This window comes from Condylura cristata, unplaced genomic scaffold, assembly GCF_000260355.1.
Source record: "Condylura cristata isolate star-nosed mole 26May11 unplaced genomic scaffold, ConCri1.0 scaffold00022, whole genome shotgun sequence".
Lineage (NCBI taxonomy): Eukaryota > Metazoa > Chordata > Mammalia > Eulipotyphla > Talpidae > Condylura > Condylura cristata.
Window position 1 is genome coordinate 5,695,093 of NW_004567123.1, and position 21,393 is coordinate 5,716,485.

General features: G+C 41.5%; 1 protein-coding gene across 1 annotated transcript in view; it reads right to left on the reverse strand.

Moving 5' to 3' along the window:
- Positions 1 to 2,345: 2,345 nt before the first annotated feature.
- Positions 2,346 to 21,393, reverse strand: part of DTD1 (D-tyrosyl-tRNA deacylase 1) — a 138,685-nt gene continuing 119,637 nt past the window's right edge. Inside the window, exons 5-6 of the mRNA XM_004687144.2 lie at positions 10,251 to 10,423; positions 2,346 to 2,929 (exon numbers count right to left, since the gene is read on the reverse strand). Of these exons, the coding sequence (XP_004687201.1) occupies positions 10,271 to 10,423 (153 nt within the window). The 3' untranslated portion in view covers positions 2,346 to 2,929; positions 10,251 to 10,270. The remainder of the gene's footprint in view (positions 2,930 to 10,250; positions 10,424 to 21,393) is intronic.

The following is a 21,393-nucleotide window of genomic DNA, read 5'->3' on the forward strand; positions in this document are numbered from 1 at the left end:
ATTTTTTGATGAAGCTGCTGATGTCATGGGGTGTCTTAAGTGAGCCTTCATTTTTCTTTGTAACCGTGTCCCATGGCTACATGTATCCTTGAGACAGTCTCTATAGTGCATATACTTTACTAGGGGTTGAAAGTGACCTTCAAAATGATGGAAGAGCGGCCCTCCCTGGTGGTGCAGCGGGTTAAAGCACAGCATTGAGAATCTAAAGCCGCTTCCGCATGAGTTCGATTCCCGCCTGCCCCGGAGGTGATCCACATGGCGTGGCAGACCTCTCCTGACCCGCCCGCTGCTCCCCTCAGCAGTGTACTTCGTCGATCTGCCTGTTCTGCACCCCATTCTGTCCCTGGTGAATCCTCTCACCCTCCGCATGTCTGGCCTGTACCCCAGTTCTGTACGAATAAATAAATAAATCTTTAAAAAAAAAATGATGGAAGAGCTTCCTTCGATACTATGGTGCAAAAGTAACAAACATTTCCTCATTTTGTTCCCTATATAATGTGAGGAAGATTTTTTTTTTTAAAGATTTATTTTATTTGTACATACAGAACTGGGGTACAGGCCAGAGGCTCAGGGGCGGCGAGAGGCTTCACCAGAGACAGAGTGGGGAGCAGAACAGGCAGGTCTATGAAGTACACTGCTGAGGGGAGCAGCGGGCGGGTCAGGAGAGGTCTGGCGCGCCATGTGGTCACCTCCAGGGCAGGCGGGAATCGAACTCATGCGGAAATAGCGTTAGCTTCCCAGTGCAGTGCTTTAACCCGCTGCGCCACCAGGGAGGGCCGAGGAAGATATTTTAATTAAAGTATCTCCTCCTAAGTAGGTTCACAACTTCTGTTCACATCCAGCTCCCAAGTCTCCATCCACTTTTGATTGTATGCTATAAAAAGTACAAAGCGGAGGCATTCTGCAGGGGAGTGGGAGAGGGATCAGAACGAGAGTGGGAAGCGCACAGGGGACTGTGCACAGGGTGTGGTGCACAGGTGAATTGGTGGTGGAAATTCTATCAGGACTACACCTGAGAAAAGAAAGCATTGTTAAAAAGTGAAAAATGATGCAAAACATAAACAAATAATAGGAAAAACACAAGTTTACACCCTGCCAGCATCTATGTTAATGCAACTCATAGCCATTGCTCCTGACTTTGTTACCTGACCCAGTGTCTTGCCCATGACTTTCAAATATTGAGTTTTGTTTCCCTTTCAGTGCTTCTATTTTCTGGTTTTGACCCTTCAGCAAGTTGACAACATTTTGTCAACTTAGTTTGCCTAAGTCCCTTTAAGATGAGAGCCAATAAATAGGTTGTGAGCTATGAGGGTCTTTATCATTAAGCCACTGTCCAAGCAGCAGGCATACTGGCTGTTCTCTGTGCCACCCTCCTGGCCCAAAGCCGCAGGGCAGGCTGCAGCTGCTCAGAGATGCACTGTCTGGTGGTGTTCCCTGCACTGAAGTTGTAGTCCGGACCAGTATGACAAACCTGTTCAGCAAGGCTACAGCCCTACAACTGAGCTTGCAAACCTGTAGGTAAATTCAAATAATTTTAAGGTGAATTTGAATTTGCTCTGTAAAAGCCTACTTAGATAAACAGAAGAGGCTCTTAACTGCACTGCCATAGACTTGGGGGAGCTGATCAAAAACTTGCACTTGAGCTACAATGATTTCAAACCTACAGCTTTAAACTATTGTGGATTATCTATATTTGTTCTGAATAAAGCAATATGGCAAAGCCCTTCCAAACTCCATATTCCAAGTACTTGAATGCACATTACAGATGTGACTTGAGCTTTTATTTTCCTCACATTTTTTGTTTTATTTGAAGAGGATGACTGGGTCAGACTAGACAGACTTAGAAGCTATTATAAAGGTCACAGATATTATAAACTCTATTATGGTGTCAGCAGCACAAAAATGCCAAATATGGTATCACTTCTACTGTTAGGCAAGAAGTATGGGACAACTTTATTTACATAAACATTGATATATAATAGGTCACTGACTAACAACATTTTGTTCAACATTGTTTTGTTGTAACTTTGATATGAAAAAAAATTGATTCCCAGTGAGGCAACTATCTATATGGAGCTTACATATTCCCCGCATGTCTCCATGGGTCTTCTCTGGGCACCCCAGTTTGCTCCCACATCCAAAGATGTGCCTGTGAGGTTCATCATGTGTCTCAATAGCCCCTGAATGAGGGAGTGAATCCTGTGATGAAAGGATGCCCTGGAGCCAGAATGAGTTCCCATCTTATACCTGAGCCGCTCAGAGAGGCTCCGGCCACCTGTGACTTTAAGCTGGAATAAGCATGTGGGAAAAAAATGAATGAATGAAAGAATACAAATTATTGTTTTATAGTTGAAGTAATTTAGGTCTTTATTTAGCATATGGTATTTTTGTGACCAGAAATATGCCTAGGAACTTGACTCTTTTATCAAAGAGTTTGATGATTGGAGTTTTATTATTTCTTTGTAGAAAAAAGAGAAAATTTACAAGATGCAAAGGTCTCACACAAAAAACATTGTTCTCTTTACATCTTCACACAGACCCTGGCTTGACCAGCATTGGAAAGAACAAGGAAAGTGTGACTGCTGTGGTGCCTGCTGTAGATGTGAAGACAAATGATATTGGCCCATCCTGTTCCCAAAGCAAACCAGACAGTGGGAGAACTGACACACATCTCTGTGGCAGAGGTGTGTGTAGACGCCCTGTCGCCAGATGCCCAGGAACTCTGCAGCGCCGGCAGCTCCCATGCTATTAACCAGAACACAACAAAAATGGCAGCTTCCTTTGGTGTTTATTTGCAGGGCTATTTAGGTTTCCAATTTCTTATTTCTCTTTTCCTTTTCATGATTCAGCTCCAAAATCTTAAAGCAATCCAGGTGCTCTGCATCTTTCATGGATTTTTCAGGATCCAGTTTTGTCCAGTTATAGTGCACTAAAACAAACAAAGATAAGACACATTACTCAGAAGGGTCTTAGAAAAGGCCTTACCTAGACTAGTCTCAAAGTCCTATTCTAATATATGACCAGGTATAACAAAATAGCTGCAGCTGTTCTTTAAACTTGATACAATGACAACAGTATAACAGTGTTTCACTTTTCTGTGAACAATCTGCCATTTTGTCCTATTTAAATCCAAATATCTTCTCACCAAAGAGTCTCCAGTTTATTAGAGCTCCATTCTTAAACTTCAAAAAGACATCAAAGCAAACATGTGAGAATTAAAAAAGCCAGTTTTAGAGGACATATGCAACAAATAGAAGTTTTAGACAATTTAGAAAACATGTTACAAAGTGAATGAAAATTAAAATATAAGATCAAAATGTATGGCTTTCACTTAAAGCAGTACATAAAGGAAAATCCACAGCATTAAATGCTTTAAGAAAAGAAGACTGACAAATCAACAAAATGATTTTCCATAAGGAGCCAAAAGAATATATAAGCAACATAAATCCAAAATGAGCACACGGAAGGTGATAAAAAAGAACAGAAACTAATGAAATTTCAAATAGCAAAACAAGTGAGAAAATAAATGAAAAGATCCATAAAACTGACAAACCTCTTGTCAGAATTAACAAAAGAAAAGGACATTAAAAGAATAAAAAGGAAATATCCAAACAACTTTATGTGCACAAGTTAGTGAGCATAATGTAATGAGTAAATTCCTGCAAAAATATATGAAAAGCTTGTTTTCAAATCCTTTTAACAAAGGGGAGAAGCCTAAGGAAAGCATAGGGACAGGGGATAAAAAAGCACTGTTCTTGAGATATTTTTACTACTACTCAAAGGATTAGTAGATACTTTGTATAAGTTATCCAAGTATCTTGAGCTTCTCTTTGTAATTCTGAGGTTACAACAAATGCTAGCTGGCCTTGCCAAGGATCTGTGAGGCAGGAATTTGTCATCCAAGAGCTTAACGAAAGCCCAAATATTATAAAGCTATTTCTATTCCTTCGTTTCTAAATTCTAATAGAATGGGCTTCAGTAAAGTCAAGGTTCTGCTAACAGTAGGCTGCACACAGTGACACCAGAAAGCTTCCAGCTGCACTCACCTCAGGTTAAAAAAGGGCTAGGTTATGAGCAGATGCCTTGATGGAATCCACAGCCTTCCACTCCTGAGCCCACTAGATATAGAGGCCCATGGACTCACAGCAGCAAGGCTAACTGGAACTGCAGGTGGTCCATCATCTTTGGTTCTATCTGGACTCACCCAGCGACTAAAATTTTCCCTGAGATCTACTTTCATGTTCTGAGACACAACAGTCATAATCTTGTACTACTACCTACGGGACAGTTAAAAGACCACCAGGAGACAGACAAGAAACAACTCAATTCCTGTGGACTATTATTTCCATTTTTTAAGTCAACTAACATAACACTTGCTCCTATGTTTTAATCAAGATGTTAACCCAAACCAAAAGATCCACGGTCTATTTTTTTCTTCACCTACATTACTGACAACAGAAATTCTGATAGTGGTTCCACACTGACCCTTGGAACTTCAACTCCTTGTCATAAATTACAAGTTTTTTAATTTAAAGTAAGCTTTGGAATACTGTATGACTATATTCTTCACTTATATTACCTCAGTTAAATTGTACATGTTTTAATACTTTGGGATAGTAAATTTAGAGGTTTGGTGTGCAGATGGAAACGGTTAGGTTTATTAAAGAAGAATGACCTAGAAAATATTCAGAGTATTTTTTTTTAGATAATAATAGCAGTGATATTATATGACAGTATGTCTCTAACTTCATTAAATCAGAGAGGTTAGAAAATAATCTGTTTAAGGGAAATGTTATAAAATGTTTATATTAAAATGATGAGATGGCAGATGAATATTGTTTTGAGAATTTTGGTACTTAAATTCTCTCTATAGTGAATGAATATTAATTTTGTAATAAAAATGACTCTCAAAAGAAATTTTACAAGAGCAAGACAATTCAGGATTTTTGACTTCCTACTAAATAATCATAGAATTGAGGAGATCCTGAGAAATTTGAAACCAATAGTTCTCAAAGCTTAAAAACTTACCTCTAGGTGAAAAGAGAGAGGTAAGAACAGAAAAAAAATTTGAAGAATTAGTGAAAATTTCCCAAATGTATTGAAAAACATACATTTGCAGATTCAAGAAGCTCAGAAAACCAAAAGCATCATATAGGGGTTGACTTACATATAATATAGATGCTGAAATTAGTAGGAAAAGATTGTAAAAAAAACAATGTTAAGGGTTCTAGTAAGGAAAGCAGACAATATAGAAGAACAGATGGGCAATGTTAAGTAGAGACCTGGGACAAGAAAGAAATAGTAGGGAAAAAAAATTGAAGAATATCTTTGATGGGTTCATCAACAGACTGGACGCGACCAAGTAAAAAACATATGCCACTGAGATTCTTTCAAAAGTGAAGGAAAAATTAAAATTTATCAGATCTGTGCTGCACAAAATGTTAAAAGAATTTCTTCAGAAAGACCATAATAGATCAAAAACTTGGATTCATCTAATTAGGGCAAGAGAGAAGAAAGGAAAGTAAAACATTTTCTTCTCCTTAACTCATCTAAGAAAGAACCATTTAAATAGGAATAGTAACTAAGTACTGGGTTGGACAGCATAAGTTTCATATGGAAATTGAAATGTATGACAGCAATATCCCAGAGGCTGGGGTACTGAGAAATGCTGTTGCAAGGTGCCTATAATGCATGTAAAGTGGTAAAAGTTATTTAAAGGAGGACTTAGAGACTTAGATTGGTCAAAAATACATATTGCAAACTCCAGGACAGCCATGAAAAAAATACCACCTCAGAGGCATTTTTATACAGCTAATTTTATACTATGAAATACCAGTAATGTAAATGTTGACACAGGAGGCAAAGGGAAAATCTGGGAATGAAATAAACAGAGAAAAGTGATGGAATATCCTTTTAACAGAACACACACACACACACACACACACACACACACACACACACGTACTGTTCTGGCTCATTAGGAAGAAATGTGTCCAGTCAGGACCTATCTTACTATTCAGACAAAGGTTAAACTGAACCTAGCAGATGGCAACTTCCAAAACACTTTCCTCTTTTGGTTCCAAGTGTGTTGACATTTGAGGACAGAAATGTGGGGTATTGGTCAGGGGCACACCGCTCTCACACCCTACTGATGTAAGTAAATACTCAATATTTGGGGCAGGGGAACCTGCACTCACAAGCAGAAACCACTGTTTTTTAGTGAGAAACTGCCCTACTGCCCTAAGCTATGGGCCAGAAAAGGAAAGAAACTGAGCTGCAACCTCACAGAAAGCCTTGACCTCCTCACAAGCTGAGGGAACCTGAAGGAATGAGACAGTGGACAAAAACAGAAGTTAATTTTAGCAGTTTCATGTCCACTTGACAAAATAAGAAATAAGATTCACAATATGACAAGAAATAATGATACCTTCTGAATTGTAAAGGGTTTTGACTAGTTTTCAAAGAAAAATATGCCCAAGATCATGTAGTTTTCCATTTCATTTTCTCTCTCTCTCATGTCTTCAAAACTCAAGGATGTTCTCCTTAGAGCCCAGGAGGGTTCCTTGGGCTCTTTCTGTTTTTAAAGAAAAACAGAAATGAAAACTGAAGCTTCCCTCACTGGGGGATGGGGGTGGGGGTGGGCGGGTGTGTTTTTTCTGTGAAGCAAGTAAATGTCAAGGTCACCTTCTATCATTACTTCGTCCTTCATCATTTCGCTATTACAGATACCTAATGTTGAGTGGTGACGCTGTGGGTCTACCAGGATGACAAATCTCAGCAAGGAACAGAAACCCCTGGGCAGCAAAGAAACCAGAAACGCTTGGGGTACAAATTGTTGTTTAGTCTTTTAGGCTCTGCAAATATGAGAACAGGGCTAAAATCCCAGAAGTGACAGGAGCCCAGGGGAAACCAGCATGAACATTCAGACCCCTCACTTATATCCAAACACACTGAGATGTCACACCAGCCACCGGGCCTCACCTGACATTACTAACAATTTGAACTTAAATGCCAAGAAATGGTTTTCCTTATGTACTCAGTCATAATCCAGACGGGGTTATATAAATGTGCAAAGAAACAAAGGCATTTTCTTGGGACCATCCAAGTTTTCTCACAAGTCTCCATCCCAGTAGCAACAGGGGAAAGCCTAAACCCACAGTGACTGTCAGCGCTGAGTCCACAGTGGCTCCTGTGGCCAGGTGGCCGGTGTGTGGCTCATGTCACTGAAGGTATGCCACTCTACTGCTCAGATGCCAGAGGCTCTCATTTCAATCCTGGCTAGCATTACAGAACCCTCGTCTCCCCCAGGAGGCTAGAGAGCTCGTGGGGAGACCTGAAGGGACCATGGGGTGCTATTAAGGGCTACTGACTTCCTGAATGAAACTGCTTCCTCACAGTCTGAGGCAGGCTCCCCTTTCCTCTTCCACCCACAGCCCACAGGTGGCTCTGGCTCTCTCACAGCTTTTCTCTGCACAGGGCTGGTAGGACTTCACCCATACCTGATGCCTAACTTGGTCTGGTGACTCATTTTAAGCTGCAGCAGCCTCATGGAGACGGGAACCATCTGACATGGCAGTCTCCTTCCAGAATTGCCACCAGAGACTGGAGCAGAGGCCCCCAAGTCCAGCCTTCCCAGAAACCTAGGCCCCCTCCTCCTCAGGGAGTGGGCACCACATTGCCGGTGCAGCCTCTGGCTTCCCTCCTCTTGTTCCCTTCCTCCTGACTCCCCTGACCTAAGGACGTTCTCTCACCTTCTTCTTGCCAGGCTTTCCCAACATCTCCTCTTTATTGTCCTTCCTACCTCTCCCCTAGGGCTGCAATAAGATCTGGCTGCAATGAATTTCTTATACATGGAAAGGGAAAGAACATATCTGTCTATTCTTTCCAAAATAATGTGCCCCCAGGCTTGGTTCACCCACTGCTGGGTCCCTTCTCTGGCTAGTTCTTTTGGGTACATGACAAACAATAATACTATTTACCTCAAGTTTTATGCTACTCACTGAGAATAATACAAGTTTCATTTATTTATTTTTAAAGAAACTTTAGAGAAGCAAAAACAGGTATTCACAAATCTATGAGAAATGTTGCCTCATTGCTAAGCTTGGGATATGTTACAGAGAAATGTCTACTTTCACCTCTTGCTTGTTTTTCCTTTGAGCGCTTCCATGTATGAGTGAAGGTATCCTGGCTTTTCTGTGGCACACTTAACATCTCTTCTTCTACACAGGAGAATTCAGATGATTTTTCTTACACAAATGGTAAAATCAGCCCCAAGCTGCCCCAACGACCACAGGGTCCTGGTGTCCATGACATATTCACTATCGGAATTAGAAATTCTGAGTCTAAAAGCTAACACTAATGAGAAATTATGATTTATACTGACTTAAAAAGTAATAGAATTCAATGCCCCTCATTTTCAAAGCATTGATCAGCCATAGTTAGAAAATTAAAACATTAAATTTATAAAATATATTAGTAGTTAAATACTACAATTCAGAAGTGTTTCACTGGGTGGCATTCAAATTCTTAAATCTGTCTTGAAAATACAAAGCTTCAGGATATGTTCAAGTGCATATGCAGGTGTTTGTGTGCGCACATGTATGCATGTGCACATGTGTGCTTGTGTTGGCTACTGGCAGATTCGTGCTTTCACATTTAACCCCCTTCTATTCACTGAGTTCACCATGGAAGCCAGAAAACTCATTTTTAAACTTGTAAGTTTCCAGCTTACTGGGGAAGAGATTTTTATTTATAATCTTAAAACTGAAGGAGAAAGACATCAGTCACCAAGTTGAAATGATTGTGTTTTCTTTACAGCTTTCAAATCCACCCTTTCCCCTCAATTTCTACTGAATGTTCTTTCTACTTCTACAACTTCCTCCTAACTGGTTTATCTACTTCCAGCCTTACTTTCCAATACTAATAATATGATCATTCAAAGCTTGTGTTACATCATTTATACATTTTCACATGTTCCCTATTGCCCAAGGATAACACTCCTATTTCTCAGAGCTGTACACAAGACCCTGTATGACCCAGAATCTGTCTCCTTCCTATCTTTAGAGAAGCTTCATATAAACCCCCTGACTCATACTGAATGCTTCAGCCATTCTTTACTAGCTCCATATCCAAACTCATCAGCCTTTGTTCCTCCTGATGCCCCCCAAAATTGTACCAGTTCTTCTCCTGACCCAAGCAGCAGTTTGCCCTCATTCACAGCTCCCCCCTTTGACATGATCTTTGAGGTAAGTTCTGGAGTCCTTCCCTCTGTGGAGCCTCCCCAATTTCCCTCTCCACTCCCTTCACCACAACAACACATCATGCTGCAGCATAATCATTTCTATGCATCTCCCTGAACTGTGAGCTGCTGAAAAGTAAGAGGCTTTTCATAATGTGTTCACTGAAGAAATGAACTTGAATGAAGGGCCATTAGATGACTGGGTCTTATTTCAGAGGCAGCTGCTCTTCAGGCAGGGAGGTGGATTCAATGCCACAGTGAACTGCATTGCCTTCCCTGAGCATAGAAGGATAAGCACAAAACCCGATTTTGGGAAGAATAAACTGGCAATGCCTGTTGTAACATGAGGTAAGAAATTACGAGAGCAGGTGACCATGGCTGCAGATGACCACGGCCTTCAGGGGCACTTCTGAGGGCAGGAGTAGAAAGGAGGTCACACTGGTGAAAGTGCCTGTGAAGCTCCTGGTCTGGATGATGTCCCTGCAAATACTCTAAAACAACGTAAGAGGGCCTCCCTGGTGGTGCAGTGGGTTAAAGCGCAGCACTAAGAAGCTAAAGTCACTTCCGCATCAGTTAGGATCCACGCTTGCCCCTGAGGTGATACATATGGCACAGCAGAACTCTCCTGACCCACCCGCTGCTCCCCTCAGCAGTGTACTCCATCAATTTGCCTGTTCTGCTCCCCACTCTGCATCTGGTGAATCCTCTCACCACCCCTACACCTCTGGCCCGTACCCCAGTTCTGTATGCACAAATAAATGAATCTTTAAAAAAAAAAAAAAAAGAGTAGCAGTAGTTGTAAACTGATACAGGCAGCTGAGGAAAGTGGCAGAAACAGAGGTTCCTCTGAGGGGAACATCCCCAGGCCTCCCTGTCTCATCTCTTCTTTTCCATCAGCATATTTAAGAAAGCCACGGATGCATGTCTATAAAGTCAATTCGATCTCAAAAGTCATTGTACCACTCACCCCTCTTTGTCCAAAGATGTGGGGAGTAGGGAGGGAAGCTCCTACCTGGGTCCCGGCCCCTCTGCCTATGGCTCCCGTTCAGAAGACACGTCGCCCTCAGCCCCGCTGCTGGCACTGCGGTCTTCTTTTCGGGGAGTGTTTCGTTCTTTGCTTGACTCCGAAGGCCCTTTAGCTCTGGTCTTTTCTTTCCTCTGCTGTTGTTTTTCAAGCTTTGACAGCTGATTATAAATAACCAAGAGAATTATTTACAAATAAAAACATTTATCTGTATATCTAAACACTAAACACAGACAGCAACCAACACAAGAGCTTTTGTCTGATAACATATTGCACCACAGTGATTCTGCTACATACATCAAACTACAGGAAAAAGGTGTATTCAGGCAGGCACCTGAATCATCAGTGCAGATTGCCTGTGTATGTGATCTTTCTCAGACTCTTCCTCACCGTAATTCACCTTGCCATATTTGGGAACCGTCAGCCCACAGGCTTTCTTGATGGAATTAAAGGAGTCCTGAAAAGGTGAAGGCTTTTAGTCTGACTTTCTTTGATGTTTCTATAGCTTTTTCTCCCCAAGTTGTCTTCCCACTTACTGTTTTCTAAAGAGTGATCAAAACACTGCACTACTGCTAACAATAACAGAGAAGACTATAAAGACAGCGCAGTAAGCACATTTAGGCATCATCTCAGTTCTCTTTTTTCCCCCAGTCTATTTGTTGAGACTGAAGCCTGACTCATACATACCCAAACCCTAAGTGCTTTTAGCAGGCTGCATGGTGGCTACATGAGGGTGCCAGGCACACAGCTTTCTCAACTTCCTCCAGGCCAGCTGACATTCATCATCAAAGGAACCTGAGTGCACTTCTCTGTATTCTTCCCCAACTTGTTCAAAGAAACCACAGATGAGACATCGAAAGAAACTTACATCATCTAACACTGCAAGCAACAACAGGACCCTCCAGGAGGGTTTGTGGAGAAACTTGTCAAGAGAAGAAAGTCAAATTTGGCCACAGGATTTTCTAGAACCAAAATGCCTGTAACAAAGTCCAAGTGATAGCAATACCCAGTTTCACCTACTTGCCAGACTAAGTCGCAGACATTTTATCACTCACAGGGAAAAGGTAAACAGTGAAGGGACTGGCTTCTCCTTGCTGGCCCTTGCCCCACATCTAAAGACACAGGGCAAAAATCCTGTAGCTAACTTGCCATATCATCTCTTTATTAAAGACAAGACTTTGATTCTAAAAGATCAGCAACTCTCAATTTGGCCAGAAAAAGTTATTAGTAGTTGACATATTATGTTTTTCTCACCCCATTAAAATAAAAGGCTGTGGGTCCTCCCTGGTGGTGCAGTGGGTTAAAGCACAGCACTGGGAAGCTAAAAGCACTTCGGCATGAGTTTGACCCCCACCCCAGAGGTGACCCACATGGTATGGCAGACCTCTTCTGACCTGCCCACTACTCCTCTCAGCAGTGTTCTTCGTCAGTTCTGGCTGTTCTGCTCCCCACTCTGTCTCTAGTGAATCCTCTCACCACCCCTGCACCTCTAGCCTGTACCCCAGTTCTGTATACATAAAAAAACAAATCTTTAAAAAAATAAAAAACTATAGTAAATATCTAACTAATATGCTAATTATATTCTTCAAATGACAGTAACACTTCACCTTTGACCCACTGACTCATGTCCCAGAAAACTTGCCAGAATAAACCATGACTCATATGCGCAGGAGAGCTCACAGGAATTGTCTATAGACAGGAGGATAGATACATCTGCTGTGGTAGATAGTCACATTAATCAGATCTACATGTATCAAACTGGAAGTCTTTAAAACCACGTTATGCAAACCAAGTTAAATTTCAGACGGCTATCCACAGTGGGGTTCCATTTGCACAACACTATATACCGCCAGCATGTCCACTGGAGATGTTGTTTGGACTGATATAACTACAAACCTACCTCAGTACACTAACAAGCTTTGGGGAAAAAATGAAGAGAATGAGATCATAAAGTATTAAATATATATGAGTTTCCACTGTAACCATCAACTTTACTTTGATAAAAACACAACCAGATCTGGATCTGGGAGACTGACCGGAACCAGTACGTGAACCAATGACACCTGGATCACAGAAAGAAAGACACACATCCTAGGATACACACAAACACACAGCTCTCTGCACCAACAAAGTCTTATAAGCAAGAACAAGCTGCAGAACTGCGCCTCATAGCATAGCTAGTTTCGTTCTGGGACAATTTCTTTGTTTCACCATGACCAGGTGACAAACAGTTTGTGTGCAGGCACTTTGAGTGGAAACAGCTTGGAGGAAAGATGCAGAGGACGAGCACTTTGAAAATTTCGGTAACGGTTACAAAGAGATCCTCGCTATATGTTTTATCTCTGGATTATTATTTTTTCATGGACAATTACTTTTCTCTATACTATTCTCCCACAGATTAGAGAGGCATTTCCTACACCTGAGATGCTAGTCTTCCTTGTTTCCCTTTAGTGTTAAAGTATTCTCCCTATACGGCACAATTGTGACAGCAGGTAGAGTCCCTGTTTTGCTCTTTCTTTTGCAAACTGATTGCAGACTACCACACAACAATGTGAACATTCTTGATGTTAGTGAATTTTACACATAAAAATGATTCAGATGGTAAATTTATGGGTATTTTACCACAATTGAAAACTTTTAAAATTGAGATATACTTGACATATAACATTATATTAGTTTCAAGTGTACAACACAATGATATTTACATGTATTGCAGAATAATCACCACATTAAATGTAAGTCTACCATCCCTCAAAAATTTTTTAATGTTCTTGAAAAATATGAAGCTGGTAATACATGCTGGATTTTATTTTTTGCCCAATTTATTTTTTATATTCCTAAATCATGAAATCTAAATATCTAGAGATCAATGTTCTGCAATGAAACTGTGACAAGTTGCCTTCTGCTCTCAGCAGTTTACATTTAAATCAGTGTCCGCATGTTTATACATGTGTGTATCCCATGTATCTGTATGTATCTATAAGTAGATAAAGACAGAGATGAAATCATGAACAACTTCCAAGTTACACACTGAGAACACACAATCATTTTTTAAATATAATAGTTTATTTTTACATCATTTTGTACATTTTTTTTTTCATCTCAACTGTAATCCCCATGGGTTTCCCATCACCGAGTCATCCATGTGCCATCATCATTGTCCTGTGCACTTCCCTCTCCCACCCCACCCCATTTTTGATCCCATTCCCCACTCCACCCCCACAAAATGTCTCTGGTATATGGCTGCTCATTATTCTTATTATTTTCTCGCCTGGTCCATTGTACTCCTGCTATGAGTGAAACCATCCGGTATTTTTCTTTTTCTTTCTGGCTTATCTCACTAAGCATGATCTTTTCCAGCTCCATCCAAGTTGCTGCAAAAGACATGTGTTTCTTTTTTTTTGATGCTGAGTAATATTCCATTGTATATATGTACCACATCTTTTTAATCCAGTCATCTACTTTTGGGCACTTGGGCTGCTTCCATGTTTTTCCAATTGTAAATAAGGCAGCAATAAGCATGGGGATACAGGTATCTTTTTCAATCAGTGTTTTTGTGTCTTTTGGGTAGATATCTATGAGTGGGATCGCTGGGTCGTAGGGAAGCTCCATGTTAAGCAGTTTGAGAAACCTCCAAACAGTTTTCCATAGTGGTTGTACTAGCTTGCATTCCCACCAGCAGTGCAGGAGAGTTCCTTTTTCACCATATCCTCAGCAACATTTGTTGTTGCTAGCTGTTTGAAGATGTGCCATTCTCAAGAGAACACAAGATTTTTATTTTAAATAGAGACCCTCTCTGTTTTAGTTCCCCTCTTAAGAGGTAAATACAGAAAATAAAAGTATTAGCCTGACAATAATGTAACCAAGCCTTTCCGCACTACTGAGATTCAACCTCATGCAAAGACCTGTTTGTCAACCAGCCTATTACTCACTTGTAGTCTTTAATGCTATCAGGCAGCCGGACCCTGAGAGAGTGAAGGGGAACAATTCCAGATTAAGGCAGCTCCACCGAGGTGCCTGAGGTCCCCGCAGAGCCCACCTGATTTGCACTGACTCACAAGTGCCATCAGTAGAGTGCAAAGCTGCACAAACATTGATTTGACCTTCCACCCCAATCCCTGCCCCTTCCACCAGGGACTAAGTTTGCAAATCACATGTGCTCATTATTTAAGCAACAGGCACAGCCCAAATTTCTATAAACTGTAGTGCTGATTCTCTTCTATTATTTATCTCAAAACAACCCAACCACATATGGCTCCACGCCTCAAAGTGAAGTTCTCTGGAAGAACATTGTGAACTAACCTAATAAATTTAAGCCTTTTCTTGGAAAACTTGGAATCCAATACAGCTGAAATGTGGGATTTACATCTCAAGGCAAGAGAGAGTTAGATTTTCTGTTTGTTTGTTTGAGGAAACAAATGAGAAAGAGAGAAAAAGAAGAAAAGAAATTGGTACTACATATGGACTCATGTAGAATGTCAACAGCTGTCAAATTAGCAGGAAAATCCATGTCAAGGAGAATATAAACCACTGCAGGCCTTGTGAACATGGCCTACAAACCCCCAAATGGGGTATTTTTGGTTTTATGTTTGTTTTTTAATCAACTGATGAGAATCTCCATATTGCAAGAGAGACACTATCCAAACTACATGACTCTAGTGTCTTACAGAGAAACAGAATTTTCTGAAGGTAATTCGGTGCACAGTCTGGCCAGACTGTACCTCTCAAGGTAGATCTCAGAAAAGTGGGAATGGAGAAAAAACAGGGGAAATGGAATAGCCACATCCAAACCTCCCCAAAATATGATTAAGTCCACTGAGAAAATAAAGACTTTATTTATAATTAAGATGTCCATGCTCTAACTGTCTAAAGTGAGACTATATTAGCTGAACATAGATATAGCACAATGCTCTACCACAGGGTCTACAAACTTAAATGCTTTGTGGGAGCAGGCAGGTAGTGAAATGAGGGAAGTGCGTACGTATAAGACAATACAGCATGGTGGAGACTGAGGTCACATCCCATAGGAGGCATTCACATTGTCTTTCAAATATGTATCTTCACAAATGTAATGTCAACTACAGATGTGGGACACCTGTTAGTGATCGCCTCTACACACTTCCGCCTACGTGATCACGTGTATCCTTAGCTCAGTAAGTCGGTATCAGCATCAGCATGCCAGAGGAGAAACCACTGCGGCTGCCTGCACAACAGCTCTGGCTTTCTTCCCAGTCCTCCCTCCTTCCCTAATGGCATGGGCAAACTTCTACTTGAGAAGGAGCAAAGTTCTGACCCTGCTCTCACATGAGCATATGACAAACGTGAACATCCACAGAGCTTAAAGTGGGCTTAAGTGAAAGTTTCTCTCCCAAGAAAGATCATAGATGCCAGGAGACAGGGAAGAAAAGACGCACTTGGAATGCCAGGGGCATTTAGAGCAGCACAGAAGCCTCTGTGGAGCCCTGGGAGGGCCAGACTGGATGACTTAGTTAGGGAAGGTCCTCAAGCTTCTTACTGTTTAAGGGACCCTCAGAGGAGTGGGTAGCACTGGCTGCTGAAATCAAAATGTTTCATGCCATGTCCACTCACACAAATGAGAAATTGGATATTCAGTAGCTTATGGGGTGGGGACAAAATGGAGGCTCTAGACAACAAACCTCATAAGTCTTTCCAGGAAGCTACATGTCCTCTTTTGTTTAATGAATTAACTCTATGTAACATATATTTATTGAGCATCAGCTACAGGCATACCCAAATCTAGATGCCAGGGAAACAGAGCTCTTGGTTTCCTAGAGCTGACTGTCCACCAGAATAATCGATGATCCCCACTTAAATGAGCCAGGCCCTGTCCTAAGAACTTGGCTTGTATCAAGAGTACTCACATAACCCCTGTTTTAAAACAAAGGAAACTAGGTGTACAAGCCCCCTCCAACACCACCATGCCACCTGCAGCACACAGCAGGCCAACCCATCAGCTTCTTAGCACTTACTTTCTTTGGTAAAAATATGTAGGGACTTGGGCCCAGCTCCTTGGTGGACTCAGCTTGCCATAGAGTTCACTGAAAACACTGATCATAAAATTAATGAATAGGACCCATTTTGCTTGGAAGAGTGGCCTCGGCAGTAGTATCAGAGAAAAGTAAGGCTCGAGTGTCTGTTTATGTCAGTTGGGTAAATAGCGCCTCACCCATCTTGGTGTATGGGGCCCAGATACCACTGCACAGCAAATGCTGGTATCGCAGTTGAGGAACCTGCTTCTGAAGTGGGCAACAGTTCCCTGGGAAAAGAAAAGCGAGATTCTCAGGGAAGCCACTTAACCCTTTGTCCCTGATTTGCTTTTCTGTAAGTGATATCCACCACCTGCTCAGGCACTACGCTGGTGGAGTGCAACATGCAAGTATGCTCGGACAGGCCGACGCACCTAACAGGTAGGACCTCACTGCAGAATGATCCAGTCTGAACATGAACAGAAATGAGGGAGTGCCTGCAGATCCCAAGAGACACTAGGTGCACACCAGACTCCAGAACTCCCAAAGTTGCTCCAGTCCCAGTTGCTCCAGGAAATGATCAGTCGAGGTTTACTGTCCTGCAACTGGTAATACCCATGCAAGCTGGAAGATTTCAAGGGAGCTGGTGAAGCTGGCGTGCTGCTGTTGCCACAATCCCTGCCTTCCTCTCCTGGAAACAGCCAAATCTACCAAGCCAGTAGGTGCTAGATGCAGTTTTGAAGGGTTTCTAGAAAACTGATGTTTTGTGAGGCGTTTCAGCACAAATTAGGTACTCAGGCATTCCTGATGGAAGAACTGTTCTTAGAGTGAGATGGTATCTTTAACCTGCTTCCAACATGATTTAAGGGAATGATGGTGAAAAATTATAGCTTCTTGTAGATGTCCTCATATACTCTCATAAGTCCCACAAAGCTAATTCAGATTGTTCTTTCTTTTTTTAGATTACAGTTAACTAAAAAGAGCACCTCCTTCCTCCAAAGACCCATGAGCATAACCTGAAATTTTAATTTCAGCTCTTGAAAGTCTGTTTTCACACTCAGGAAATAAATGACCCCTTAAATTTGACAACCAATTTGTCACCTTTAACATTCTGAGAGGTCATAGGCAGATATTATCGTTCCCAGGTTGCTTCTGGAGAAACCTCATTGGAGGTGAGGCCAGTTGAGACTGACACATTGAAAGTGGCGTTCAGGTAGTGGCCAGGCCCTGGACTACTGGCTGAGTCTCCCGTCAACCTGGCTCCTTCTGGAGGAAATGTTCACCTAGACAGGGGCTTTGAGAGTTTTTACAGTTCCAGGACAGCAAAATCTGTCTCTATACTTGCTATGAGTAGGGATATTCCAGGTACAGCCCTGTCTTTGAGTTATTTTAATGCTTGTTATGTCCTGCTCAAGTGTTCTGTCCACATATGAGCAAAATCTAATTAAAGAGTGAAGAAAATAACAAAAGAAAAAAATTAAGCCACTTGAAGTCAGTAACTATGATTTTTTTATAGACCATAGTATAGATGGAAAAGTTCTGTTCCAACCAATCTGAAAAAGATTCCAAGAAAATCTTATGGTAAAAGTCATAAAGATCAAATGTCTCCTCTGCAATTACTTTTAAAAACACCACAAGGTATTATTACTCTGAGGACGCCAGCCTGCACCTGCGGCCCAGCTGAAGTCAGTGGGCACAAATGGGAGCTCACAGGATGCTGCATAGAAAGGACATGCCCAGTCCAGTTCCCTTGGAAGGACAAGCGCTAGAGGACACAATGCTCCCAAATTGATCAGCCATAAGTTTCAAAACTTTCCACAATGCTCTCTGCCTTTCCTAAGTGTCCTAAGTCCTGCCACCAGTAAAAAGTGCCCTGATTCTGTCAAGTCATTTAAAATACCTGTGTGATCATTCTCTCACACTGCAGATGAATAAAATGAATGGACATTAAATATATTTTGTTGAACAATAATTTTTTTTGCCAGGAGCAGCACGAACAGTCCCCCGCTACCACAAACTATGCCGTCCGGATTCCCACACTTGGGGAAATCGCAGGGGTTAGCATCTCTGGCATATAATGGGTGAGCCTCGCCCTGGAAAAACCACCTTCACAAGCATGGTGTCTCACTACCAGGTGTGTTCAGTTTCAAGGCAATGAGTTATAAAACACCCTGAAGAATACAGAGGTATTCAATCAGCAGTTAACATTCTCAGGGACAGGCTAAAGTGCTGAACTGCCCTGTGCTTCAGTGTGCTAGATCACATAAACTGGAAGGCAGCTTTGTACCACTATGTGGAGATGCAGTAAAACCCAAAGGGACTGGCATCGTGACAGAAGCAGCCCACTGCTCTTCTCTGGGAAGATGTCCCTGGACTGGGACATCTTCAGGGAATGACAGAGACCTGTACTCAAACCTTGGGAGAGGATATTTCCACCTATTAGTCCAGTGACATCATGTATCAACTTCCTATACAATCATTTTGCCTACAGAACTGGGGCATCACTCAAGTAATTGGGAACCCCTGGGTCCACACTGCTTCTCTCTAGCTCTTTCCGCTATGTATAAGCCAGAGTGGCAGAGAGTGGAAAGAAGAAAAAGAAGGCAAATTCTGATCAGCAAATGATATTGGTAAACATTTGAGAAAACAGAAGTGTGAATCTACCATGGAAAATTAAACATCCATAGAAACTTACTTCCAAAGATTATCTCTAGTTGATCATGCTTTTTTTTTTTTTTAAAGTAACTGGAACATGTATTTGGAAAATCTGTTTTATCAAATTGTAACTAGATATATTTTCATATTATGTGATAATTCTGAAAGTTAAAAAAAAAAAAAAGCCCTTGTGTAATGGAAAACCTGACAGAACATTTGAAAAGGATGTTTCCATACACACCACAGCATCTGCCATTATGCCAATTGTCCTATTGTGTTATTTTTAAATCAACTGGCTGCTTAATAAAAACATTACGAAGCAAAGTGCACACATGGTACCTAATTTTCATACATTATTAACTCTGCTTGAGGTTTTTGTGGGAATTAAACCCCCCCCCCCACAAAAAAAAAATCAAGCAAGCAGGCATCTGTTTCCATCTGAAATCGTGCAAGCTAATTTTATTTTCTAATTCCTCATTGTTTACGAAAACCCTCTTAGGCATGTTAATAATGGGGTGGGGTGGAGTGTTCAGTTGTCTTTCATATTATTCTCACTTAGCTAAGTCTCCTTTGGTCTAGCCCTTCACTGCACCAGCACACACTGGAATACCTCCAGCCTTCGGGCCCCAGCAGTCACTTGTTTTAGGACATTATGGGACCTACTGTGGGGTTCATGCCTGGCACACATTTCTCTGTCAGAGCATTGCCCTCAAATCTTCCAAATTAGCAACCCACAGCACATGCCAAGAGGTCACTTGCAGCATCAGTACACGACCACCTGCAAGCCCATGACTCCCAACTTCTTCCAACCAGGAGCACTTGCACCTCTGGGACTAAGGACCACCTGGCCAGCGAAGGGTGCTGGGTCCAAATGCAGGAAATGCCAGAAGCAGTAGGAGTTAAAGACTCTTGAGGTCACCTCACTCACTGAGAACTGAAAGATGAGAGGTTCAAAACCCCAACTTCCTTATACCACCTTTTGACAACTCTTGAGATACATTCTACATCATCAATGCGCCTCTGTAGACTTCCCCACTCCCTGCCTTAACTCCATTCATCAATGTTCTAGTTATGAAGACCTCCTAAATTGCCTGTCCCTAAATCACTTCACTTTGAGGGCATCTGGGCCAGAAGTATTTTCAATATTTTGTTAAGCCATGTTCAAATGTAATCATTCACTATGTGCAGCCTGTTTGCTACCTGGCCCTCTGCTAACCAGCACTCTACACTGGTTTATATGCTTGGACTGGAAGGCGTGACGATGTTTATGATGTGCTCCACCCAAAGCACCGAAAGTTGCGGCAATGTGAAGAGATAACTGATCAAGTTTGAGTGCAATCTTGTGACATTTTTATTAGATATGCTAATTCTTTAAAAACTGCTCACCCATCTATTTGGCAAACTGGAATATTCTAGAAGTCAAGGTTATTGTCGGTTTTATATTTTTGTTTTTATAATATTGCACTCCATTTTCTAACCCTCTTAGGGAACAAGTTTTACTTCCCAACTCCAGTCTGGGCTTTTCCTCAATGTGGGTTAACCGTAGAATTTCAAGAGTGAAGGGAGAGAAGAAACATCCCCCTCTACTCGAAGAGAAGCAGCAAAGGCTGACTTTCCACTCGACACGATCCCAGCCTCTGTACCTTTACCTTCTTTAGGTGGCAGTTTATTTGAAGGCAGAAGTAACAGGCAATTCTGTAGTCAACTTCTAGTTAAACTTAAATCAACATCTATCATGCTGTTGGCACATGTCTGGTTAATAATCCTGAACTGTAGCAAAGTTTACACTAAAGGAGTTTCAGTTTTGGTATTCCAATGCATAATTGGTAACAGAAAACTGCTCATGAGCATTTTAAACTAATAGTGTTCTTTAAATGATTCAAAATGTTTCTTCAATTTTCAAGTCTTAAAAAGGAGGAGGGAAGTGGAACCTTTCTGTGCCCCACTTGGTCTATATGCTGTACAAATGCCAACAGAGCAGATTTGAAACAATGAAAAATTATTGTGAAAAATAATGATTCAGAAAAGAGGAAGACTTGGGTCCAGAAACACAATGGACACAATCTGGCCAAGAAATCAAGGGCGGGCTTAGGCAAGAGACGTGCTCAGCATCCAGGGGAGCACCCCATCCACAGGAGAGAAGGGTAAATGCTCCAGAGCCCCCACAGGGGACCTACAGGGAATGACTGGGAAACTGCAGTCTGAGAGCAGGAGTACATATGGTACTTTCAGCAAGAGTTCAAGAAGAAAGAGAGGTACATGTTCTCAGAAAAGCAAAAGTCTAAATGAGAAAGCAAAAGTATAGGCTACAACTTGATGACTGTTGGAATCATGGCAGCATACGTACTGGTATTGATTGGATTAAAAAGAATGTCATAACGCTGAAAATATAAACAGGCTGGGGGGTGAACAGTGCTAAGTCCTCCCCTATGGTAGCATAAATTAAATAATGTCAGTTTAATAAATCAAGAGATGATAAAAGTACATTA